General features: G+C 45.1%; 1 protein-coding gene across 2 annotated transcripts in view; it reads right to left on the reverse strand.

The window, feature by feature from the left end:
- The window catches only part of GALNT14 (polypeptide N-acetylgalactosaminyltransferase 14), a 232,321-nt gene extending 207,414 nt beyond the window's left edge, over positions 1-24,907 (reverse strand). For both annotated transcript variants that reach the window (XM_053588156.1, XM_053588157.1), the window contains exon 1: positions 24,432-24,907. In XM_053588156.1, the coding sequence (XP_053444131.1) occupies positions 24,432-24,560 (129 nt within the window). In that variant the 5' untranslated portion in view covers positions 24,561-24,907. The remainder of the gene's footprint in view (positions 1-24,431) is intronic.
- Between the last annotated feature and the right edge of the window lie 1,567 nt (positions 24,908-26,474).

The following is a 26,474-nucleotide window of genomic DNA, read 5'->3' on the forward strand; positions in this document are numbered from 1 at the left end:
TCACCTCTATGGAACAAGATCCAATATCATCTCACTGGCCCACAGTCCCAGGCAGCCTGTCCCTGGTTTTACTCCACAACTTCTCCTTCTTGCCATCTCCAGAGTTTTCACTTTGATCCTCACACATCACCAAATCCTCCTTTCTCTGCTTATAGAATTCCATCACCATGTGCTTCTGGAACTCTTTGTGATGGACTCGCCCTGGAAATCCACACATAACCCCCTAAGGAAACAATTCCAGTCCAAATGAATTTGGCTGATCAACTGGTGTTCTTGTATGCAGCTGCTAATAAAACTCTAAAAACACTTCCCAATGAACAAAAATCTTTTCAAAACTAATACCTCTACCACTTGGACTTTACCTAACAAACACAAACAATATAACCTAATCACATCTATGTACCCTTATATTAATCTGAAACAAAAACAATAATAAAAACTAACACCCAAATCCCTTTCTTAGAATGAGACAGGATACAAAAGTAAATGCAAAGATTCTCCCTTCTCCTTTTCCTACCAGAAGTGAATCACTTTACAAAGTAACCTAAACTTTAAAAGAGTATTTGGCTTAGAAATTTCTAATCATTCACTATTGAAATTTCAGAACTCAAGGAAGCACTTGTGGACAAGGGTGGCTTGGAGCTGCCCTAGCTAACAACTGGTGCCTCTCTCAGCTTCTACCTAAATGCAGGTTATCGGCTGGAGCCCCAGAGACGCTGAGACCAGTGTGCAGGCAGGATATGGAGTCTGTGAAAGAGACCTGAGGCTCTTGAGATCAAGCCTGGAGAACTACAGTAGGAAACAGACACAGAAGCAAGAATGAATGTCCCTGAATCCTGGGACAGCTTGGCCCACAGGAGGAGAGATCCCTGGAAGGAAGACAGCCGCAGCAGACAAGAATATTCAGAGAGGCCCTCCTGTCTCTGTGCCTTGGGGAAGGGCTGGGAAGCAGAGCAGGGCTTCCAGGTCTCTCCAGCTTGGAGCTAGGGCAGCTCAAGTGATTTTTCCAGTGCCTCAGGGAACTAACACCCGGCCTGGTGATGCCACTCCTCTAGGGACAGGAGCCAAGCCTGCCAGACCAACACCACCATTCTCTGTTGGTCTCACCTGAAGGCCAACTGACAGCTGGTACTAAGCTGCCACAAGTAGACAAAGAATAAAAGCAACCCACAAAGAGGACCAGAAAGAAGGTAGAGAGAAGAGCAAAGGAAACACTTAGAAGGGGAAGCTGTTGATGAAACAGAGCTGCTAACGGAGACAAAGGGCAACTCACACAAAAAAAATGTTAAGAGTGCTTACTGATACTCAATCACAGCACAGAAAGACTTTCCGGGGCTAAAATCATGATTTTTCCAACTAAAAAGCTCAGCGGATGGGTTGATAAAAAGGATGTTTGCTGTAGAGACCTAAATTAAGTCAGGGGTGGGGGATCAAAAGAAGTACAAAAATACAAAGAAATATAAATCAGGCACAAAACGATACTTGGAGAACAGATTCTGGAGACCCAAATAACAGTAATCCCAGATACAAAAAACAAGAAATAAATAACAGATGAGAATTAAACAAATGGAAGTAAAAAATTTTCCTGACTTGAAGAAAGGCCTGGATCTGTAAATGGAACTGAGATCCTTGCAAGAGTCATGGCAAAGGACATACACCAAGGTGTGCGCCTAAGTTTCAAGAATGAGGAGAAAAGAGCACACGTGCACACAGAGAGAACAGGTATGTTACAAAGAAAAAGTAATGAGACTTCAAGCACACCTGGAATCCAGAAAACAAAGGAAAATCATCCATACACTGCCAGGTATGCAAGCCAGATGTCATCCACCTGTCCAACTTGTAGAATATTTATGGATATGCAAGAGTTCATAGAAAATGTGACCCATATACCCCATCTGAGGAAAATAATCTGACTAACACATGAATGAATTCAAACAGAAATCTTGAGATGGGTGAGATGAAAAGGAAACATTGGTGTAATGAACCTCACAGTTTGCACACTTAAATCTAAATAGGCAGTGTTAAAGTTGCTGGAAACTGGTAATGGAATTGACAAATGAGAAGACTTAAAAAGGAAGACATTCTGCAACAAAAAACTTAACATTAATTATCTCAGTAAAACCTAGGAGTGGTTAGAAGGTGAGGTAAGTCTTATAAAGATGCATCTGCTTACAGTGTAAGGAAGTAAAACAACTCCTAAAAGGCTTGATTGAATAGGACGATGATGACTGCATAAGATAAACATCTGGGGGGAGGGGCTTGCATCATCATTGATAATCTTGTTTGCCTTTGCACGGAAATACCAATCTGAGTGTCCAGAAAAGAAAGGCAACAGTCAGCGCCAATGAAATGCTAAGATGTCCAGATTTAAAGAGTAAAGAGATTGAAATAGTAACCCGTTAAACCACAAAAATAATAAAATGGACAAAGTAAAAATTAAAAGGAAATAAATGGTAAGTATTCAATTATGTCATCTATGTCACTAATTATGATAAGCTGAACATTCTGATTAAAATACAAACATTATCAGATTGGATTGAAAGATACAAATATGTATTCAGTTCAACAGAGAGCTGTAAGTGATTTATGAGAAACATTTTATGTAATAAAGAAAGATGGAAAATGGATAGACAAATGCAAATGAAAGCAAAGTGGGACAGACAATATTAATATCAGCTGCAGTGAAAGTTAACACACAATTTATTAGAATATAAATTGCTAAGAACCAAACAAAATAGGACTAAAATAGTATAAAGCCAAAACTCGATGGTAGGAGATTATTAAAATAAAATTACAGTGATTTCAGAATTGGATAGATCTAGTAGACCAAAAAATGGTCTTTAACAAAGAAAATGGTAGATTGAATTCAGAAAATGTATCTAATATGTGTTTAAAGAAGAACTTTATAGTCATCAAATAAAGACTGTTCAAGGACTTTTTTCATATGTCCAAGATATACTCTAAAAATTGATTATGTAATTAACCATTCATAAAAACTTAAGAAATTTGACAAGTAGAGATTTAATAGGCCATATTCTCTTTTCATAACTCAATAAACTTAAAAACTAAATAAAAATTTAAAATATCAAAAATCCTAAATATTTGAGAATTAAGAAATGTTCCTAAGTAGCTCTTCAGGCAAACATAAATAAAAAATACAAACCATCTAGTAAGAATTAAAAAGAGGAAGACTTACCAAAAAGTATGATACAGAGCAAACGCTGCCTACAAAGGAAAGATACAACCTTACATACCTTAATTACTAAAAAAAAAAAAAAAAAAATCTTCAAAAATAGAATTACTAGCAAATAAAGTTAAAATTCATAAATTTAAAAAAGAAAATGCACTAGGAAGGTACATAAATGCAAAATATGGTCCTTTGAAACCATCTCTAAGATGGAGTTGACTTAAGAAAGGGTAAAATGTGGAGTTGTGACCACAGGTGTAGAATAAGGAATTACAAGATAATACTATGTACAACTTTGGTAAACTCTGGAAACCTAAAGGATATAGGTAATAACTAGAGAAATAGATAGTACCCAAATTAACTAAAGAAAAAGTAAAAAATGTGGAAAAAATCAGTTATAATAGAGTTAGCTCAGCTGTGCAAACAAATAGATCCCAATATTTTAGGACCAACAGAAGTTCTTGCTTACACAGTTGTCTTGGGTAGGTTTTCTGGTCAACATGGCAACTTGCTGTTATTCAGAAGCAAAGCTCCTTCTACCAGGTGGCCCTGCCACGCCTACAGTCTTGTTATCTGCACTATCTGGCCGGAGAAGAACACAGCAGAGTGTGCCTCGGAGGTTTTCCCATCTGACCTGGAAATAGAACCCATTATTTCCACTCCATTCCATTGCACCAAAGTTAGTTACATGATACCACCTAAAGCAAGGGAGAATGAGAAATGCAATATTGTTGTGTGCCCAGAAAGGAGATACCAGAATTTGGTGAGCAATTAGAAATATCTGTCACATCATGGCAGAGATCAGGAGGGTGATTAAAAGCTACCACTGAAGAAGTCAATAGGCCCAGATGTTTTCACCACTGAGTTTTATGTGGCCTTTAAAGAACAAATATGCCAAAGTTATTTATATTCCCATGTGTTAAAAAAAAAAAAAAACTTCCCTAATTCATGTCATCAAGAGTATTCGGTATACTCTTAAATCTAAACTCAGAGTAGCAAAAAGCAAACAAACAAAACTACAACCCAATCTAACCCATGAAAAGAGATGTTAAAACGCCAAATGAATGTCAAAAAATAAAATCCAGCAGCACAAATAAACAAACTATTAACAGAATAGAGTTTATCCCAGGAATATAAGGATAGGCTAAAACAAAAAAAATCAAAATTAATCACCACATCAATAAAAGAAAAAATCATATGATTCAATTAAAAGATGATAAAAATTCAAAATAATTTCTAATAAAAACTTGAAGACAGGAATAAAGGGAAACCACTAAAATATGATAAATAATAAAAGTGAGCAGTAAATACCGAACACTAAAGCCATTTGCATCAAAATCAAGAATCCTGCACTGCCACAGCGTTTAATTTTGAATGGTCTCATGAATTCAACAAAACAAGACAATAAAATAGTCAAGATAAATTTACCAAAAGGAGAGGAAAGTTTTACTCCTCTTGATCACGATATGATTTTATAGCTAGGAAATCCAGTAGACTGAGAAGAAATAAGCACTGGTTTTAATAATTTCCTTTTGTTCTGGGAAAAAAGTACAACATCGCCACAGTAAGAGACAAAAAGTCAGCAGAACGGAATGGAGTTCCCAAAACCAGACCTCAAAGTTTATAAGAAATAGATGTATGACAGAAGTCATATTTCAAGTGGGGGAAATGACAGTTTACTTAATTAATGATGTTGATACAAATAACTATCCATTTGGAAGAAATTAGAGTTGAATCCTCTACCTCAAACTTGACATAGTAAATTCCAGATGCACCTGAGATTTAAGTTTTTTTTAAAAAATCATACAGAAAAGGAAATTTAGGATGTTATCTAGGACTTAGCAAGATCTTTTTAATCAAGAGAGAACATTCATTAACTATTTTTTAGAAAGATATATTTGACCATATAAAAACAAGCCAAAAAGGGCGACGCCTGTGGCTCAAAGGAGTAGGGTGCTGGCCCCATATGCCCGTGTTGGTGGGTTCTAACCTAGCCCCGACCAAAAACTGCAAAAAAAAAAAAAAAAAAAAAGCCAAAAAGTTGCATGGCAACATAGACCATAAAGAAAGTCAACCATATAACAAATTGGCTAGGAAAAAAAATAATCTGGAGGTGGGAAGTTTGTTTGAGCCCAGCCTGGGCCATACAGCAAGACCCCATGTGAAAAATAAAGGAAGAAAATCTGCAACACATATGACTAATAAAGAGCTATCAATAACATATAAAGAGCTCTTACAATTGGTAACAATAAGTTAACAGCCCAGTAGAAAATAAGAGGATTTGAATAGACTCTTCACAGAAGAGCAGAGCCTTAAAGGCAATGAACACAGAGAGCATACTCAATCTCTCCAGGCATCAGAGGAATCTGAAATTACAACTAGATCCCATTTTATCCCTTAAGATTAGCAAAATGAAAATGACAACATTCACACCAAAGAGGATGTTGGGGAAAGAGTGCTCGCATACTTTGCCAGGGGAAATGTGGACAATTGTGCTGTTTTATAAAGCAATCTTCAAATATCCACTTACATAAAAAGTGCAGACCCCTTTTGATTCAGAATTCCTACTCTTCAAAATCTATTGCAGGGAAAGAAAAGCTCCAAGGTATAAGAACCTATGTACATAGCTATTTGTTGCAGTACTGTCCATAGCAACAAGAGACAAAAGAGAAGGTAAATAGAAATAGTTAAATAAAGTAAGTTATATCCGCTCTGTAGAATATTATGCAATCATTAAAACTTGAGCTTGCTACTCAAGCTAGACCTCCCATTTGATCCTGCAATCCCATTACTGGGCCTCTACCCAGAAGGAAAAAAATCCTTTTATCATAAGGACACTTGTACTAGACTGTTTATTGCTGCTCAATTTACAATCGCCAAAATGTGGAAACAGCCCAAATGCCCACCAACCCAGGAATGGATTAACAAGCTGTGGTATATGTATACCATGGAATACTATTCAGCCATTAAAAAAAATGGAGACTTTACATCCTTTGTATTAACCTGGATGGAAGTGGAAGACATTATTCTTAGTAAAGCATCACAAGAATGGAGAAGCATGAATCCTATGTACTCAATTTTGATATGAGGACAATTAATGACAATTAAGGTGGGGGGGGGAAGCAGAAAGAGGGACGGAGCGAGGGGGGGTGGGGCCTTGGTGTGTGTCACACTTTATGGGGGCAAGAGGGACTTTACCTAACAATTGCAATCAGTGTAACCTGGCTTATTGTACCCTCAATGAATCCCCAACAATAAAAAAAATAATAATAAAAAAAATAAAAAAATAAAAACTTGAGCTTGCTGACCTGGAGGTTTTAGGTTGTATAAGTGAAACAAAGATGCTAAATATATATAATGTGATGGATCTCTCACTCTCCTTCATAATAATGACCAAAACAGATCTGTAAATGTTTTCATATACAAGTATGTATCTGCATAAATACACAGGTGGATATAAAGTTTGCATGCAATGAACTTTATGTCCACCCTCTGCACACACACACGCACACGCACACAGTGAGGGGCATCCAACCACAGCCCACAGCTGGCTATGAAGGCTTATCTGTGGCGATGGACACCACAAAAATTATTCACGGACCTTTTTTGTGCTCATCAGTTTTCATTAGTGTTCGTGTATTTCATGTGTGGTCCAAGACAACTCTTAGATAAGTATTCATAGGCAACCGACCACAGTTGACACCCCTGCAGAAACCTCTGTAAGTTGACCACCAAGGGACTGTAAGAAACTGGTCAACATGTGGAGGTGGTCGACATAAGGAACTAGGCCTACTGTACTGATACGCACACGTGGTGCTTGTCTGGTCTATGAAATTAGCTCAACTTAAGGAGGTGGTCAGTGTAGGGAGGTGGTCAACTATGGAGGTTCCACCGTCCATACTGAATATAGAGTGCACAGAGAAACAAATGAAAGTTTATGAAGTTTACATGTCCAAGTTGTTACGCTGCTTACCTAAAAGGGGGTGAGGGAGACGCTAAGTGGAGGGGAAGATAAATAGGTAAGCTGCAGTGAGAAACGCGGCATGGACAATACCCCACTTATGTAAATTATCCACTGTGATGTTTTTTTCTCATATATCTTGTTTTAAACAAAACAGGATCTCACTATGGACACAATTTTGAATACTACTCTTTTTCTCTTTAACTTGGAAGATCATGAGTCTATTTTCAAGTGCAGTGTCAGGCCCCTACCTCTCTCTCCACAGACCATGAATTAAAGACAAAAACAGGTGGTCAAGAAAAGCCAGAGTCAGCCTTGGTGAGAAACACAGAACTTAACAGGGACTCTCATTTACACCAGAGAGCACTGATTTGTCGCTTTAAGAGCAATGAACGTGTTCTTAGGCAATTGAAACCCTTAAACCCAAAACATTTATGGAACAAAGTCCCCAGTGAGTACAGTATAATGTTCCCAACTGAGCAAATCTGTTTACTTTCATATTCACAACCACCTTAGAACAAAAATAAGTAAATGGGCTGGGCAAGGTGGCTCATCTTTGTAATCCTAGCACTCTGGGAAGCCACGTAGGAGAAATGTTTGAGACCAGCCTAAGCAAGAGGCAGGTTCAAGTCTCTAGTAAAAGTAGAAAAATTATCAGTGTGCTGTTGATATAGGACAAGTGGCATCCCAGCCAGCTTATGGAGCTGGAGTGGGGCACCGACCAGCTGCCTCCGCCTTGGCGGTGTTGATGCGGTGGCAGGTGGCAGGGAGCAGAGGAACCAACAGGCTGGAGGGTAGGCAGAGGGGCCCTGCAGGAGGCTTCAGTAGCCAGAGGGGCCAGACAACTGCTGGGGAGATACCAGCACCTTAGGCTGAACAGGAAACCCATTTGCTAGGCCTGGTCAATTTCATGTAAGTTTCCTAGGCCTGGGAATGAAAGGCATTGTAGCCAATCATTCATGTCCCAGACATGTCCCAGACATGTGCCAGACATGCTGTCCCAGACACGCTAAATGTAACTACAGAGGGCCCCAGGTGACTATATAGAGCCTGGGGAGAGACAGACAGAGAGAGAAAGCTTTTCTCTCCCGAGTTGGGTTTTCTCTCTCTGCCAGGAGCTCTGGCACTTCTCTACTTTTCTGTAAATAAATCCTGTCTTACCACTGATCTGTGGTCCATGGATTCATTCTTCGAATCACCAAGACCAAGAATCTCCTGAAGAACAAAATTCCGGTATTACTGTGGCAGGCACCTGTAGTCCCAGCTACTTGGGAGGCCAAAGTAGGAGCATCCTTTGAGCCCAGGAGTTTGAGGTTGCTATAAGCTAAGCTGATGCCATGGTACTCCAGCCTAGGCAACAAAACAGGACTCTGTCTCTAAAAATAAATAAACAACCAAACAAAAATAAGCAAATGCCTTTACTTTTCAACTTTTCCACCATTTGGCCCCCTCCTGGTTTCCATCCACATCTGTTTATTCTTGCTGGGTCCGTCCACGTCAGGAAGACCCCCCCCACAAGGCCCCACCACCCACACAATCTCCCTTGCTCTACACTTGCACAAAAGTTACCTTCCATTCTACAGGAAGATATCCTAGATGAGCTCCTGTCCGACACTGCATCGGTTGCGTCCCCTCAACCACATCACAGCGCAGTGAGCTAGCACGTGTGTATTTGTTCTCACTGCCTTCTCCCCACCCACGCACGCCAGTCCTGCCCCAACCCCGCAACCTCAGCTAAAAACCAGGTGCTCATGCTCCCTCGCTCCGAGGGAGGTGGGATTCCTTAGCCTAAATCAGAGTACCAGGGAATATCCCATCTTTTATCTTTTGCAGAAGTGCTCACTACAAGAATAAACAGCCCAGAGGGTGAAAAATAAGGCAATGCCTTTGAGGACAAGAAAGGAAAGGAATTCCTCCCTCTTGGACAAAGAATGGGAGGCAGCCAGTCCTGAGAGTGGTCGTTGCCCCAGGAGGCAGCAGAACCTAAGAAAAATATCTGTGTGGTACCCTTAAGGAGGCTGGCCACTGGTCACAGGACGCTCCTGGCTTCACAAGGAACCCACTAGCCTGGGAGCTACAGAATGATGAGGGCTTGGTCAATGATGTTACAGTCATGACCTCAATGCCCGCAAAACTGAAGGTGCTTCCCGCATTGTCTGCCGTGAAGGAGCATCCTGTATCTCTGAAGAAGCGAAATCCCCACACTGACAAGAGAAATGGGAGCTCAGAATAGACTTTAACTCCAAGAGCATAAGAAAAGTGGCACCAACTACAGACATCATCTCGTGAAGGAGGATTCACACAAGCTTTGAGTGAGCAAGAGCCTCATGCAAGGAAGGGTTTCTCAAACTCAAGCTGTGCACAAATCACCCGGGGATCCTGCTAAGTCACAGATTTTGAATCAATAGTTGGAAGTGGCCTGGGCTTCTACATTTTTAGTGATTTACAGAGAACACCAACACCCGTGGCCCACAAACCACACTTTGGAAAAGTAAAAGTCTGGGTCAAGGGTTAACAAACTTTTCTGGGCCAGATAGGAAAAACTCCAGTTTTGTAGGTCATAGAGTCTCCATCACAATTATCCCACACTGCCACTGCGGTACAAATGCAACCATGAACAATTTGTAAAAGAATGAGCGTGACCATGCTCCAATAACTCTATTTATAGACACTGAAGTTTATATTTCATATAATTTTCATGTGTCATGAAATATTATTTCTCTTTCAAGTTCTTTTTCCAACCCCTTGAAAATGTAAAAACCCCTCTTAGTTCACAGGCCTTACAAAAACAGCAGAAGGAGGAGGGGCTGTACTTGGCACGTTGAGTGGATGCTGAGTCTAAGGTGCCCTACACAGTACAGGACCCAGGACACTGATTACACAAGAGGGGGCTTCTTGGTTAGCCTATTTCCTATTCAGAAGCTGGTTTTCCTTTCCTGTTATCCTGCCACTAGTGCTATCCTTCTAAAACAGCAGATGCTTTGGGGACAAGTGGATTCTGGCAAATGCTTCTTCAAAAATCACTAAAATGACTTTAAAAGGCCTCCCTAAATCCTTCTTCTTCTACTAAGAGGCCCTGTGGAATAACAGGTTCCTATTTTAGTAAAACAGCTTTAAGGATGAGATTAAAATCAACCACAGTTTTCTGAGCTAACAGAAGAGTGACAGATCAGCAGAAGAAATTCAACCTTGCAGAACGCCTAGTGAACTTGAAAGCAATTGTTGCAAACTTTTATCCCCACATACCCCCATAAAGATTCTGTCCTTCCCTTCGACCTCACATTCCACTTTGACTCAAGAGAGAGAAAAGACTTGTAGCCATCTTGCAGCTACCTCCACCATTAAACATTATCCCCAGTGGTACAGCTTACTCTTTCTAGTAATATAGCACCATGTCCCTGAGTCTAAGAGGGAGATTGACCTCTGGAGTCAAAAGCGGCCAGGGGCCTGCAGAGAACCACTGCCCCACAGTCCAGCCCTCTGCACAATTCACCTGGACAAGGGCAGCAGAACCCTGGCTCGGGCACTTCATGGCCTCCCCACCCCCACACAGGGTTTCGCAGACAGCAGTGGCCCCTGTGGGATTGCTGGATGGATGGATGAACTTGAGCCAGTGGCATGGTGCAGGTGAATTTACCCACTGTCTCCCCACATTTGCTAGGCAGTCAAAGGGGGATATTCTGCCAAGGAGTTCCCCATCTTCTTCACTTAGCACATGCCCCAATGACACACCAGCCTGGACACCAGGGTCATGCAAGTGGTGGGGCCTGTCTTAGCCCCACCACCTACTAGCTCTGTTAACTTGGGAAGTTATTAGACCATTAGAAACTCAAGCCCCTCATTGGCAAAATATGGGTAATCAATACACCATCCAGAGATAATATTCAAAAGAGAAAAATGTAACAACTGGTGATGGCTCCAACACTATTCAATCAGAAAGGTGTCAGTATTATAAACAACCGGGATGGCTACCAGGTTGGACAATTAAATTCCTGAACACATCCTAGAAAAAGTGCTACATACCTCACTCCTTAATAACTCTCTAGTCACTTTCGAAGAACGCCCCCTTGGAAGTTAGGCACCAACGCCAGCACCTAGTTCACCCTTCATAGCAACTTTGGAATTCTTTTTCTGGAAGGGCTATCAGAGCTGTCATCATAATTAAGGTCCGACAATTAAGTTCACAAACTCATACCAGACTAAGACTTGGCAATAGTTAAATCTCCACCTGTCTGCCCTGGTGGGTAATCGTAAGGAAGAAATGACGACACAGATGAAGGCCCTAGCATTTCTCCTACATGGAAGCAAGCCATAAACCTCTGCCAGCACTGAATGTAAGACGCCTGACGGTCACCCACACCACTGACTGAGGGCACAGCAACCTGACGGTCACCCACACCACTGACTGAGGGCACAGCAAGAGTCTCCCTGGACTCCTACAGGATCCAGCTTCTCTCTCCAGATGTCCCGGCGAGCTTCCAAGGGCTCTTCCCACTCACATTACCCATAGGACTCAGAGCATCCTCGGGTGGGAAAACAGCTGGCCCCTCTCACGGCTGGGGATGCACAGTCAACCTACATGCAGGAAGATGCCCTATTTGGCGAGTGGTGGGGGATGCACGCCCCTGAAGCACCCAAATGCCCATCCCACCCTCCTTGAATAGTAAGAACCAAACCTCAAATTGCCACAAAAAAGCAGCCAGGTCATTTCTTTAGCAATTAATTCCAGCACCGATTTCACAGAGAAAATCCAGCTTGGCCCCCACAGCACAGCGATTATGGTACCAGCCACATACACTGAGGCTGGCAGGTTCGAACCTGGCCTAAGCCAGCTAAATAACAATGACAACTGCAATAAAAAATAGCTGGGTGTGTGGCGGATGCCTATAGTCCCAGCTACTTGGGAGTCTGAGGCAAGAGAATTGCTTAAGCCCAAGAGTTGGAGGTTGCTGTAAGCTGTGATGCCACAGCACTCTACCTAGGGCAACATAGTGAGATTTTGTCTCAAAAAAAAAAAAAAAAAGAAAGAAAGAAAGAAAATCCAAAGCTCCCTTACCCTTCACAAAGCCTCAGTGCCCACAGGAAAGAGCACAATCCAGCCCCTATTTCTTCCCTGAGAAGACCTACCTCACTTCAGGAAGAGCCTAACACCTGATACTCAATCTATGTTAGCTCTCCCAGCTCCTTTTTGAGAATAGAAGGAAACAAGAAAACAATTTATTTGCAGCTCAATAAGCAAATATGCTTAGTCTGACTGGGAAGTCTTGCTACAGAAAGAAAAGAAATTGCATTTTATAAAAAAGGAATACATGTAAACAGTAGAAAATATCACAAATGCAACTTATTTATGGTTAATAGCAGGTATTTGTTTTTGGTGCTAATAATCTAATTAGCAGTCAATCCAATGCATCCTTTGTTATCAGCTGATCCATAATTACTGCTCCATGCTGAGTATTTTCCCAGCACATGATAGCTTTCAACTCCTCAGCACAAACAACTAAATAATTGGTGTTGTTATGCTGAATACAGAACAATCCCTCTCTGAGGGGTGACGCTGGGGAGGGGGGTTAGCCAACCACTACAGCCTTTGTATTTTCAGCATCTTCTGAGGGATTCTTCACTGTCCCCTCTTTAACCAGTCTCAAGGCATTGCTACAGCACCTTAACACCTTAACATGCTCAAGAATATGATATTTCCTTTCTGAAAGTTTTACCCTAGGACCAAAAACACTCCCAATCATCCGCAGCAGGGCAGCCTGTGTAAGAACATGTCACAGTGGTGAAAGTGCGACATATTTCTCTTTGAAAATGTTATAAAATATTCTCTTTATTGTTTTAAAGTGACTCATCCTGGTAGAGAGAACTGCTATAAAACTATTTCATTCAACAGTTTCTGATCTAGAGATGATGTGTACAATTCTGGCAAGCTCAGAAAACATAGATAGGGCTGGTTACTAAGGGAAAGACATATATAGGAACTCCCTTGTCAAGAGAACAGACTGGGTGAAATGATGAGGGCCATAGGAAGCTTTGGGTGAGCATAGGGAAGGGAATGGGCGCTCTGGAGCCAGGCAGATCTGGTTTGGGATCTAGTTCCTCTGCTTGCTCATGTGGGGTATGACCTTGGATGAGTCACTTAACTTCCCTAAGCCTCAGTGTTCTTCACCTGAAAATCAAAGGTAATAATGCATGCACTGCACAGGGTTTTTACGAAGAATGCATGATTAGCATAGAAAGCACCTGCTCAGATTGTTAGTTCTCTGCCTTTTTCTCTAGATGCTCAAACAAGAAGCTGGTTTTCTAAAAGCCAGGAGCTTGTGCCGTGTAACTCCACTCTCTGCAGGTAAGCCTCCACCTATACGCCTGAGTAGATTTCAGCATGGAAGCCCTATGCAGCAACTGTACCAGCTAAAGTCTATTCCCAGTTCCCACTGCCCCAAAGGCCCCTCTGCTCGAGGACCTCTCACCTGCCTGTGATCCAGTGCTTGCTCTGGTTAGCTGGTACCTGACCACACCAGTTGTCAAATGTCTCTCCATCTCTCAAAGGATCTAGGAAGCAGAAAAGTTCACCCAAGGCCTTTCTCCAAAGACTTTCTTACTCAGGGAATAGAAACCAGCAGTAATAGAAAGAATGGAAACTGCCAGGTTCTGACCCTAAATGCCGTGCCTGAAGTCAGAAACCACACACTCAGTTCATAGTTTTTCTATTTGAATTTTCTTGAAGTAGAATGCACAAAGAAAAAAGAACACATGTTCTATGAATTTCTTTTTTTTTTTTTTTTTGGTAGAGACAGAGTTTCACTTTATCTCCCTCGGTAGAGTGCTGTGGTATCACACTGCTCGCAGCAACCTCCAACTCCTGGGCTTAGGTGATTCTCTTGCCTCAGACTCCCGAGTAGCTGGGACTACAGGTGCCCCCCACAACACTCAGCTATTTTTTTGTTGCAGTTTGGCCAGGGCTGGGTTTGAACCTGCCACCCTCGGTATAGGGAGCCACAGGTGCTGCCTATGAATTTCCATAAGGTAACCAGCACCCAGATCAAGAAACTGAACACTACCAGTTCCTCCAAAATGTCCCTCTGCCCCCTTCCAGTCAATAAGCCTAATCAAGAGCAGCCCCGAACTGACTTTCAACACCAGAGTCAACCTTCATCTGTTCTTATACTTGATATAACAGAACCCGGGGCAGCCTGGAGGTCAAATCTGGCCTGCCACCTGTCTCAGGACATCCCACAAACTAAGAATGAATTTTACATGTTTAAATCTTATAAAATAATACCAAAAGAATAATACTTCATGAGATGCAAAAAATACATGAAATTCAAATATCAGCATCCGTAAATAAAGTTTTCCTGAAACACAGCAACACTAACTGATTTGCATATTGTCCTTCATGCAACAACTGCAGAGTTGGTTAGTTACATCAGAGCCCTGTAACTTCACTGTCTAGCCATTTACAGAAAAGGGTTGCTGGGCGGCGCCTGTGGCTCAGTGGGCAGGGTGCTGGCCCCTTACACTGAGGGTGGCGGGTTCAAACCCGGCCCCGGCCAAACTGCAACAAAAAAATAGCCGGGTGTTGTGGCGGGCGCCTGTGGTCCCAGCTACTCGGGAGGCTGAGGCAAGAGAATCGCCTAAGCCCAGGAGTTGGAGGTTGCTGCGAGCTGTGGCACCACTGCACTTTGTCGAGGGTGATAAAGTGAGACTCTGTCTCTACAAAAAAAAGAAAGGAAGGAAGGAAGGAAGAAAGAAAAGGTTTGCTTACTGCAATTTGAGCACATGTTCACTGAATACATACGCACTTCCGCTGGGTTCATATGTAGGAGTTAAATTGCGAGGTCACGGGTATACACATATGAACGTTCACTGCCACGAAGTTCACCAAAATACACTCTTAGTTTTTTTTTTTTGTTTTTTTTTTTGTAGAGACAGAGTCTCACTGTACGGCCCTCGGGTACAGTGCCGTGGCGTCACACGGCTCACAGCAACCTCTACTCTTTGGGCTTACGTGATTCTCTTGCCTCAGCCTCCGCAGCAGCTGGGACTACAGGCGCCCGCCACAACGCCCGGCTATTTTTTTTTGTTGCAGTTTGGCCGGGGCTGGGTTTGAACCCGCCACCCTCGGCATATGGGGCCGGCGCCCTACTCACTGAGCCACAGGCGCCGCCCAATACACTCTTAGTTTTAAGAGAAAAGCTAAAACCCAGAGCAGAAACCATAGTCTCGGTTATAACAGAGGCAGGAAGTATTATGGAGAGTTGATCAGATCCAGAATAGAGCAAATGATTGGGGCCTCCAAGGGCAGAGAGGAAAACAGTGGAGTTTTCTAGGTTTACATTTCTTTTCGTTTTTATTCCACACACAATCTTTCACAATATAGTACCCTTCAATGTTGGCATGCTCAGGAGAAACAAACAAGAGTGGAAAAGGCACCAACTTTGTCAATTAGGCCACAGCCCAGAAAGAGTAGCATGAGCCTCCAATAGCTTATCAGAATTGCAGGTAAAATACCCAGGGAGACACTGGCAGCCTCTTCTCCTTACACTTTCCCAAGTTTAAACATATACAGCAACTACACAGCACAAACCCTGCTTCTAAACCAGCCCACAGAAGCCTGCTGCCTGTACTGAGTAGAACTAGCAGCCACCAGCCCGCCTTCACAGCTAACCAGCAGGGCACAGGCAGGGCACCCTCTGCTCTAGAAACACGGGTGGGATCTAAGGTGACGCTGGCTATCTTCTAACGTCACTTCCTTGAGCCATTCCCCACCTTCCTGCCTTGCATTTCAAGCAGGGTATGTGAGGTTTTTTCAAATAACCCTTTTTCTCTCAGAGGGAATGGCTTCTGATTGTTTAAGGATCACATTCACCCCAAAAGGGACTCCCATCAATGGTTTCCACCTTAATTCTACAATCCTGCCCACTTCCGATTTGGAGCAGCTTCATGCATGCGGCAGAGTCCCACTGCCCACCGTTCAACCCTGCAGGCCCAGAAGGAGAGGTAAGGGAGCTCAGGCTCCCTCAGGCCTGTACCTGACAATGGGTTGTGGGGAGCCTCTCCCCACTTCTCATACCACCCAGGTCCACTGCAGCCCAGTATCTTCCCACCCCAGAAGGTAGCAGTCCTGTGGAATGTCTCTGAAGGTCCCAAGCGTGGGTTAAACTTTGCCATTCTTGGGAGAAAACTCAAAGTCCTCCTGGCCCTCCCACGACACTGCACAGACAGACTCTGTATTTCTCTCAATCCCTCCCTCAGTTTCTCTCTGCAGGTAAAAAAGTAATGCTGATGTTTGATCAGAGGTAGGGCATCATTTCTCAGCAAGAGCACTACCATTTTGTCCATGTGAAAATATACATACAATGTGTCACACTTTATGGGGGCAAGACATGATTGCAAGAGGGACTTTACCTAACAATTGCAATCAGTGTAACCTGGCTTATTGTACCCTCAATGAATCCCCAACAATAAAAAAAAAAAAAAAGAAAATATACATACAACACAGACATGTATATTTCATTCTCCCAAAGGTTAGCACGGCCCTAATAGAAACAGCCTGTGCATGATAGACAAAAGAGTGAGTTAAGCCCTCTTGAGCTCGCCCCAGTCTCCTCCCCCTTATAACCTCAGATTCACCATACTTCAGAAAGCAAGTGTAAGAATAATAATAACACCCACCTCGCAGGGTAGCAGTAAGGATCAAATGATGCATTTGTGAATATAAACGCTTTATAAACTGGAAAGCATCACACCAAGTGGTGGCAAGGAAGCTACCTCTTATCTCCCTCTCCCTGATTCACCCTTTAATTAGTCAAGTCTTTCAGCCAGTTCCTCTTCTGATGAAGACCACCTGCACACCATAAGGACATTAGTCAATTCAGCACCCAGCTGGCAGCCATCAATTGGCCATCTATTAATAGCCAATTATCTGGGTGGCTTAATTAATCTGTGGAACACGTGGCCTGATTTCTCCGCAATCCTAGAAAACAATGAGCTTGAAATACAGGCACCAGCTAATTTTTCAGTGGCCATCAAGGAATTTGGCATCCATTATGCCTGCACGTTGCAGCTGCAAGTGATGGGTGCATAAATATTGACTGGACCCGTCTCTCTATGGCTGGGGTGGGGGGAGCATGAATGATTAGTGTTTTCTGAGGAATAAGAGAAGCTACATAAATCTTCAGCCCAGACTGCTGGGGAAGAAAATCCTCATTTCCAAACCGTAGTGAAGACAGAGAAAAGGGACAGGTAACCTCTTTTGGAGACAGACTGTCATGGTGGGCAGCCCTACCAGCTCTATCGATGCTCTCCCACCCCCTTTGGAGATGGGATTTCAACAGCAGGATCATCAGAGAAAAGGCAACTGGGCTGCTGTTCTCTTCATCTGGGCGTTCAAATCCCGTGGTAGAAATGTGTGAGCGTGCCCTGTGCTCCTGAATTTCCTTGAAAGATCTCTGTAGTGCCTACAGTTAGGAAGACAAGTGACATGAGGAGAATGTAATTATTTTTTAAGTGTCTAATCTTGTCTCCAAGAAATGGTATGCAAAAGAGGCTTTGTACTTGAAATCAGCATTGTCCCGGAGGCACTGGATCAGATGGCTCCTTACTTCCAGTGATAAGGGCTGGTGCTGATAGAAAGGTGTCCACACAGAATAGCTCAGAGTGGCCCGGAGCAGAACCCTCCTTTCTTTATAAAGAGCAGTGTTCAGAGGCAGGCTGCTCTTGACCTTGGGGCCGGCAGGGAAGAGCAGGGCTCCTGCAGAGGAGAGGGCCAGCCACCTCCAGGCCCCTATCCCTGGTACTGGGGCTCTATAGTCCTGAGAGCTTTTCAGGAGATGTGAGGAAGAGGAAGAGGAAGATGTGCTGCAGGCAGGAAGCTGTAGGCCCTACAGTGTACAGGCAGAAAAGCAAGAGGAAAAAAGAGGATGCCCTGGGTGCCACACACACGTCTCACGCCACAGAAATCTCTGCTTCTCTGTCCCCAGTCAGCTTCCTCGTGCTCATTAGGTCCTGGGATGGCAACACAATCACTGCCAGAAGCAAACCTGCTGCCCCAGAAGGTGCTATCAGGGAAATGCCCAAACACCAGAGCCAGCAAATTTCAGGAGCTTCTGCAGAATTCCTCAGAGTACCTGGGTGTGTGTAAGTACACATTCCTTCCTTGGTATCCCAAAGGAGTTCTTTCTCAATCAGTTCAACATCTGAGATCTCAGAGACGGATTTATTTTTCAGTTAATCTAGCATTTCTGATAAAATAATTAAAAGATAAGTAATAGACACAGAATAGCGATGGTATAATTACTTACAGCCTTACAGCCTCACTTCAGAGTTATTCACAACTAACCCGACTCAGGCTGCTGGCAGGCAGGTGGGAGACAGCTAGCTCTGTAGCACGCTGCTCCCACTTCACAGTGGGGGAGACTGAGCCAGGCCGATGGCAGCAAGAGACACTCAGACTGCCAAGTCTGTAAGAAACCCAGAGGATAAAATCATACTTGATTTTGACATGATTGAAGCTACAAAGAAAGAGTCAGACTCCCAAGCTCGTGAGCAGCACAAGCCTCTGAGGACCAGGCGAGAAGGAAGGCTTGCACCCAGCTCAGGGTAACTGCAGACAAGCGAGAGGACCCTGCAGCCAGCCACAGAGGGCACCGCACAGCCAGGCTCACTTCCCCAAACAGATGGCGAGTCTGTCATTCTGCGTCTCTGGGGTAGGATGTTCAGAAGCCGTGGCAGGGTTCACAGACTGCCCCTAAAAGATGATCATCCCTGCTTTCTAATCAGATTATTTTCCAAAAAATGCATCAGGGACTTTTGAGATACTCTGGAAGAGTGACAAAACTGTAAACATTAGAAATCAAACAAGGGCACAAGCAATACTTTTCTTCAAAATTGGTTCCTTGGTGCCAGATGATGGATAAGACTATTCTGGAAATCTGGGATGGGGAATTGTGGCATGTGTGGGGCACAGGCAAAGGAAGTAAATCAGATGGCATGTAAACTAGGGGTCTGCCCATGGCAGCCTTATTCTGTCCCTGTTCTGTGTATAGATGACCCCTGATAAATGCAAATTCGCTCTTTTAAATGATACGACCAGACAAGTAGCCCTGAAATAGGGTGCTCTTAAGACAGATTGGGGAGGCTTGTGACAGGGCCATTCATTTGTCTTTCCTTCCTGCTTTGCCCCCTGACTTCCCTGATTTGAGCAGACATCTAGCTGTGCCTCTTGAGAGTTGGAGACAGAAAGTCCTGGTCTTTGTTTCCCAAAACATCAGGCCACTTAAAGGAACAAGGGTTTAGGAGAGAGGGAGCTCCCCCAACAGAGATCCAAGGGCCCCTGGGACAGGGCCTCCCACCTGGACCTGGAGGAGAGAGTGAGTAGAAAATCCCAGGGGAGCTGGGACATGGCACAGCAACCACCGACTCAGCTCTGATGACCAGTGGCCTGGACAAGCCCCAGCTCCCCACGGCAGGCCAAAATTGACATAGGGCAAATTTCCCACCATTCTGATGGGGTGGGGGAAACTCAGGGTTTAAAAAACTTCAAAAACAAAAAAGCTCATTGACATCTAGAAAGCAAAGGTATGCAATTTCTTGACTACCAGGGATTCCAACGTGCTACTTGCATTATTTCCTACCTTCTTACAAGAGCCACTGCAAGAACAAGCCATGTTCTGACCCACAAGGTAACATCACCACTGACAACTCCAGGGAACTGCCTTGGAATGGAAACCAGCACAGCAAAGGAAAGGCTGAGCATGCATCTCACAAGGGGCTACTTCTGGTCATGCCAGAGTCAAAATTCCCTGGACAGAGTCCAATGTGCACGCACTGAGCATCAGTAGATTAATAGGGTCTCTCTCTAAAATTCATGATTTTTTTTAATGGTAGAAATTATCTACTAAATGGGGAATAAAATAAGTGTCATATACTTAAGGCATTAGTGGTATACAAATGTTCAGAGAGACAAGCCATTTTCTAATAGCATTTGCTGTATTTCTAGTACGGTACCAATGCATTTACGTGGGCCCGAGGCACTTCATTCTTCATTCAAAGACTTTACATTTCCAATACCTTCCTCAAAAATTACCCTCAGGCCTAAAATTCCTTTGCTTTGACTAAGCCCTAAGCACCTACACTAAATTTAGTTTCTTGGAAATAAGAATTTTTTTTAATTGTCTGTTATTGTATACTTCTCCAAATAGCAGACAAATGACAGGGGAGAGAAAAAAATGAAAATATTTTTCAGGTTCTTTTAAGTAGTACAGTTGTTATCATTAAAATACAATTTGAATTAAAACATCAAAATTTTTACATGATTTTCAGTTAGAAATTAGACCTTTGCTGAATAATTTGGGGAGACAGTAAAAGAATTGAATCAACATTAAAAAGTAAAAGTTAAAGAAATCTTCATTTGGGTTATTAAGAGAAAGAACCAGCCCTTCTTGAAACTAAGAAAAAAATCCAATTAATTTTCTTACACAGGAGTGCAGCACACACTCCCCACATCACTTGAGTTGTGACCACCAGCCATTAGTTTCATTTTATCAGGCCTGCTTTGCAGATCCCATCAAACGGGATATTTGGGGTAAATGGGGATATTTCCTAACACTGTCAGGACAAGAGAACAAGGCCTGAGAGCCCAGGACCAGAACTTATCCTGGCCCTCAGTGAAAACAACTGGCTCCGCTGGACCTAAGAGCTGGGTAGTCCCTGCGCAGGAGACCTCAACACAGCCCTCTCTCATCTCTAAACCGTTCCCAACTTCTCTGAATACGTTTAAGGGAAGGGAGCCCAGTGCTCTCAATTTGGAAAATAACCACTCCATGCTGGACAGAAGCCCAAGCAAGACGAAAACTTCTCCAGCTCTTCAGCGTGTCCAAGGCGAGAGCTTTCCCCATGATTATGCACATGCATTTCCTAAGGAAACCTAGAGTACCTAACTCACTCAAAAACTGAGTTTTTCCCCTGTAATCCACAAAGGTCCTATCTGAAATGCCACTGTTGAAGTAACACTCTCTGCCCTGGCAAGGGACTCATAAAGCAGCAGCACTGCAGCCATTGGGTGCAACCACCCATCAGAAGGACCTGCCCACCAGGGTGGACTGTGTCCAGCAAGAGGCATCTCCCATGCCCCAGATGGTGCCCTCCAAGGGCACAGCGTGATTTCCCTTGGAAGGGGTGCCTGCATTAGCGCCTCCACAATTACACCAGACCCTCTGGAGCTCTCTCAGGTCAAGCATCTAAGGATTAGCCACAGGAACCCCAGCCCTGCCAGTGCAGACCTAGGCAGTCCGGGGGGGTTAATGGCAGGAAGAGGCAAAGGGTAGGCAGTTGCTAGAGCCATCCTATTCCATTTTTGTCCTGACACTGCCACTTGGGCAGCCTTCCTATCTTGGGCTAAATGTTTCACCTCCTTAATCTCATCTGCAAAAGAGTATCATCTCCCTTACGTGATTATTGTGAAGATTAAATGAGCTAATATATGTACGTGTAAAGCGTCTGTGAATTTGTAAAGCATTATACAAATTCTGTTGACTATTATTTAACATGAAGACATAACACACAAGCTAGGTCTGCAAGCAAACTCAAGAATAAAATCATTTGGCCATATTTACATGGAGCCAAGCAAACTACAAAATAATCAATAGACTTTGCATTCTTCATCTAGCTCCCAAATGCCATCCATCAATAGGCTACTCCAGAATTACATGAGCCCTGGTAAAAATACTAATTTTAGGACCTTCTCCCTAATCCACAGAACCTATAAGCTCTTCAATAAGCCCAAGAATCTGCATGTTAAATGAGCTCTTTACATGATTCTGACATGCAGTAGACGTGGGTACCACTGTGCTTCTTTGGACACGTCATTCAAATTTCCTATATATAGTCAGTCATGGAGAATGAAAGTGTTCTGGTGTTATCTAACAAGGGGTCTCTCTTTGTCTCTCTTCCCATCGGGTACATACACACTAAGCTACAGAGGGACATTCCTTCACCAGACACAAATACACCTAACACAAACAGACAGACACACAAAGCCACACAGACAAGTGAAAAATAAGGAAGAAAATATACTAACAAAAAGAAAAAGCCACTTAAAAATAAAAAAGCATCAGGATTATAGAAGTCTATAGAATTGATGGTTATAGGAGGATATAGAAAATGGGAGAAAGGAGTAAGATATTAAGACAAAGAGCAAGTAGTCAAAACTAGAAAATGCTCTGGTCTGTGACTGCACAACTCTGTGTCTGGACTCCTGACACTAGACCATTCCCCCTACCTCACAGCACACTCAGTTTATAATTCTGCGTAGGTCAGAAATTTATGAGAGTTAGCCCCCAAGGTCAAGGATGTGTAGGTGTCCTACACATGCACCTACACATCCTAGCAGCCCCCACACCTAGCACAGAGCCTGGCATACAACTGCCTGCAACAAACACGTGGTGAGCACACACCAAGATGGAAAGAGGCAGGAAAGGAGAGACAGTGTGCGAAAAAGGAAGCAGATCTCTTGTCCCAGATCCCTGGTGTAAACTAAGAATAAGTAAGCTTATGGTAATGAGGTTCAAGGCAAAACAGAGAAAGTTCATGTCCCTGCAGGCATCATTAACTACTTCACAGGGAGCAGAACTGCTGAGGGAAAAAGAAGAGAAACTCTCCAGATCTATGGGCAGGGTCTGAGGTGAGTGAGAAAATTGATCCCATATTGTAAAGGCTATTTGAAGTCTCCAGTCTGACCTCACCTCTTCTGTGCTTGACACTCACACCCACAAGGTGCTACTTGACTCAGCCCTTATGGACCTTCCAGCCTTCGCCCCTCCAGTCTTCACATATGCTTTGAGCTCAAATTATGTCACACTCACACAACGAGCTGTGTCATTCCGCTGAGCTTGTTTTGCACAGTTAATCTCTACCTCAAATGCCCTCCCTAACCAATGACAAACTTGTTCATCCTTCTCTACTCAATTCTGTTATGTCCTCCTCCTCCAGGAGGCCCCCAGGCTCCCACACCCAAGTGCACTGAACCATCCTAGTCCTATCTCACTGCAGGTCCCAGTCCAGTGATGAGCAAACCCCCAGACCCAGGCAGTAAGTTCTGCATCTCTGTAACTGTAGCACCAACCACACTGCCTGGGCATACGATAGGTGCTAAATAAATGCTCGCTGAAACCAACGGTAAGATTCCAAAACCTAAGTTCCAGAAGACTTAGTTAAAAGAAGAATCTGAAAGGCAACTTGACATAGTGGAAAGATTCTGAGTGTAGAGGTTTGAATTCAAATCAGGAGAGTGATCTAAGGCAAGTTACTTAGAGATTCTGAACCTTTTCCTAATCAGCCCCTGGAGGACTGCTCTGGACGCAGTGCAGAGCCCCCCACCCCCACCCCAGCCCAAAGCTGTGGAAGAGAAATCCAAAGGCTTCCCCGTCAAGCAAAGTTATGATCAAACAATTGTGCATGCCTCTTCTCCTTCCAGTCTTCCTTTTGTCGTTTGATTTTCAGGGAACATTCAGAGAGCAATGAGGAAGTTTTCTCTTAGTCCCTCCAGGGCTCTGAATTGAAAAGTAAGCCTGTAGAGGGAACCTTCTGGCTCACTCAGATGAACCGACTGGGCGGGAGTTGGAAAAGCTACTTGGATACCCATTTCAACTCCCCACCAATACCAAGGCATCTAAAGCGTCTGATTCTACAGGCTCTTTAATGGTGTTCTGCACGCATTCAACTTCCAATGTAACAGAGGAGCTCGCAAACAAAGAGCAGGGGTAACAACAGGCCGGGAGGGCCACGGCGGCAGCCGCGCGGTTGGCTGCAGGGCGCTTGCCCGCGACGTACACGCGCGCGGCGCACCCGGCCTCCAGGTTCGCGGGAAGGAGGTCAGCGCAGCCGCCAGACTTCTCGCGGGCGCCTGCACTGGCCGGCCTTGCCACCCGCTCCCAACCGCAGACAACTCTCCGGCTGTGTCCGCGAGCCGCCAGCGCCTAGGCGGCCAGTCCGCAGCAACCCCTCCGCCCCGGGACCCCTACGCGCAGCTCAAGTTGAGAGTCCTGCTCCTCCCGGAAAGCGCGCGCCCACCTCCTACACCCACTGCCACTTACGCACGCCGCGGGTCCGGAGATGCCCTAGAGCTTTTTAAACCCAGAAATATTGCACGGTAGCCACATCAGGCGCCTATTACCTGCTGGCAGCACCAAGACCCCCTGCCCTGGCTTCCCGGGAGCCCGCAAACCTGGTACCCGGGCTGTGCGTCCTCCCGCAAGCCACTGCCCTGCGCCCCGCCAAAACGCATACCTTGGGGGTCTGCACTTCATGTCCCGTCGGCACCTCCAACTTCCTCTTGGTTACCCAGAAGAACAGCAGCACGGTGATCCAGAGAACCCCGAAGATCGGCAGCACCAGGCGGCGAGTCAGGCGCCGCATGGTCCTCTTTGCCTCCTTCTCTCCGCGGCGCTGCGTCCCTGGGGCACCCCCCGGCGGTCAGGGTTGGCGGGGCAGGAGTCCTGGAGAGCGCCTCGCTCTGGGGAGCGCCTGCTCCGGGATCTGAGCGGAGGGCGGCAGGACCCTGCAAGCGCCCCGCCCGCTTCGCAGAAAAGCGAGCTCCGGGGTGGGGGTCGGGAGCGCAGGGCAGACGCGGCAGGGAAGGACCGAGGGTTAGCCAAGCTGGACGCCCGCTCCAGCGGGAGAAGCGCGGTGGTCGCTGGCGAGATGATCCCCGAGCCGCCGCCGCTGCCTCCTTGCCGGCCACCGCCAAGAGGAAAACTGACTGGAGCGGCTGGGAGGAGGGAATCAGAGCTGTGCCAGGCACCCCGGGAGGAGCACAAGGGAGGAGGGAGCGAAGAGGGAGGGCGGGATCGACAGACCGACCGCGAGGAAGCCAGGGTGGGAGTGAGAGCGGGACTCGGCAAGGGGGCGCTACCGCCGCCCGCCGACCGAGGCGCACGGTGTTTCTGTGGGGCCGCCCGCGCCGAGCCCTGGGCACTGCTCCCAGGGCTTCGTGGGGTGGGGTGGGGTGGGGTGGGGTAGGGCGGGGCCGTGCGGAAACGGTGCACCGGCATTGCCCGCCACCCCCAGCTGCCATGTGGGGCAGTGCCTGGGAGGACTTTCCCGCTCACCGCAGGGGGCCTGCACGTGGCGCTCACACCAGGGTCCCAACCCTCAAGTGCCCAACTTCGAACCAGGTCTGGGATGGTGGGGAGCTAGCGGGGATACTGCCCCAACCAGATTCCACTCGCCTTACCTCTCAGGACGAAGCCTGAGTTCAGCCAACTGCCCCGGGTGCGTCTATGCCTGCCCGCAGGTGCCTGGCAACTTTTTCTGCTTAATGGAAAGCTGAGCTGCTCTAAATTTAACTTGAAAGATACCCTTTAAAAAATTAAGGTGCAATTATCTCCCATAAGGGTTTTCTCTCCCTGCCAAGCATCAGGGCTCTCTGTGCTTGCCAGAAAGGGGGTCCAAAGTAGAGCTGGCTACACAGGGTTCTTAGAAAATGACCCTCGTCAGGGAGATGGTGAGTGCAGAGGGATATCTTTCAAAAGCCCCTTTTCCCAAATGCCTTTGGGCAGTGTATCCTACTCACACTTGCATATTAAAACCACTTGGGTAGAGGCAGAGCAAATTCTGAATCCATTCCCATGCAGGCCTCAAGCAGGCTGGAAAGAAACACAGTCTTATCACTGGACGAGGAAGTTCTGACCTAGGTCAGCCACACTGGCTGTGTGAATCTCATCTAAGTTATTTGCCTTCCCTCAGCCTTAGATTCCCCATCTGTAAAATGCGGAATCTGTAAAGCTGAACGCAGGGTACTGGTGTTATACAAGTACTCAAAAAACAGAAGCAAAAACCTTTTCTGCCCAGGGAGCAGCAGAGCAGGAACTGTTTTACTTTAGTTGGAGGGTTGTTAGCCTTATCAGGTTCTTGGGGAGGTAGGAATAATGTTCCCTTTGCTGCAGCCACCATCCTCCCCGCCTCTGTCAACAGAGCTCAGAGTAAGAGAAGCTCCTATACCTTAGTGCAGGGGAGATAGCTGTGAATCAGGGCTCTGGAATTCCTTCTCCAGTAAGATGGCGCCCCCAAGACTTGTACTCAGAAATGGAAGATTCGTGTATTCAAAACCTCCTGTGTTTGGTCCCTTGCATTTCAGCCACAAGTCAGTCCTGCCTCCTATCCCCAAAGAGTTCTTGACCAGGCTGTAGATAAGAAGTTTAGGGTCAGGAATAAAAGTGGAAATTAAGCAGCACAGAAAATCTAGGCACCCTTGCCAGCCCATTTCGAGGTTTACCTGAGCTCTTAGACCACCACACAGAACCCCAGGGACAAGCCAGCATTTGCCTTTAT

Source organism: Nycticebus coucang, chromosome 4, assembly GCF_027406575.1.
Source record: "Nycticebus coucang isolate mNycCou1 chromosome 4, mNycCou1.pri, whole genome shotgun sequence".
NCBI classification, from domain to species: domain Eukaryota; kingdom Metazoa; phylum Chordata; class Mammalia; order Primates; family Lorisidae; genus Nycticebus; species Nycticebus coucang.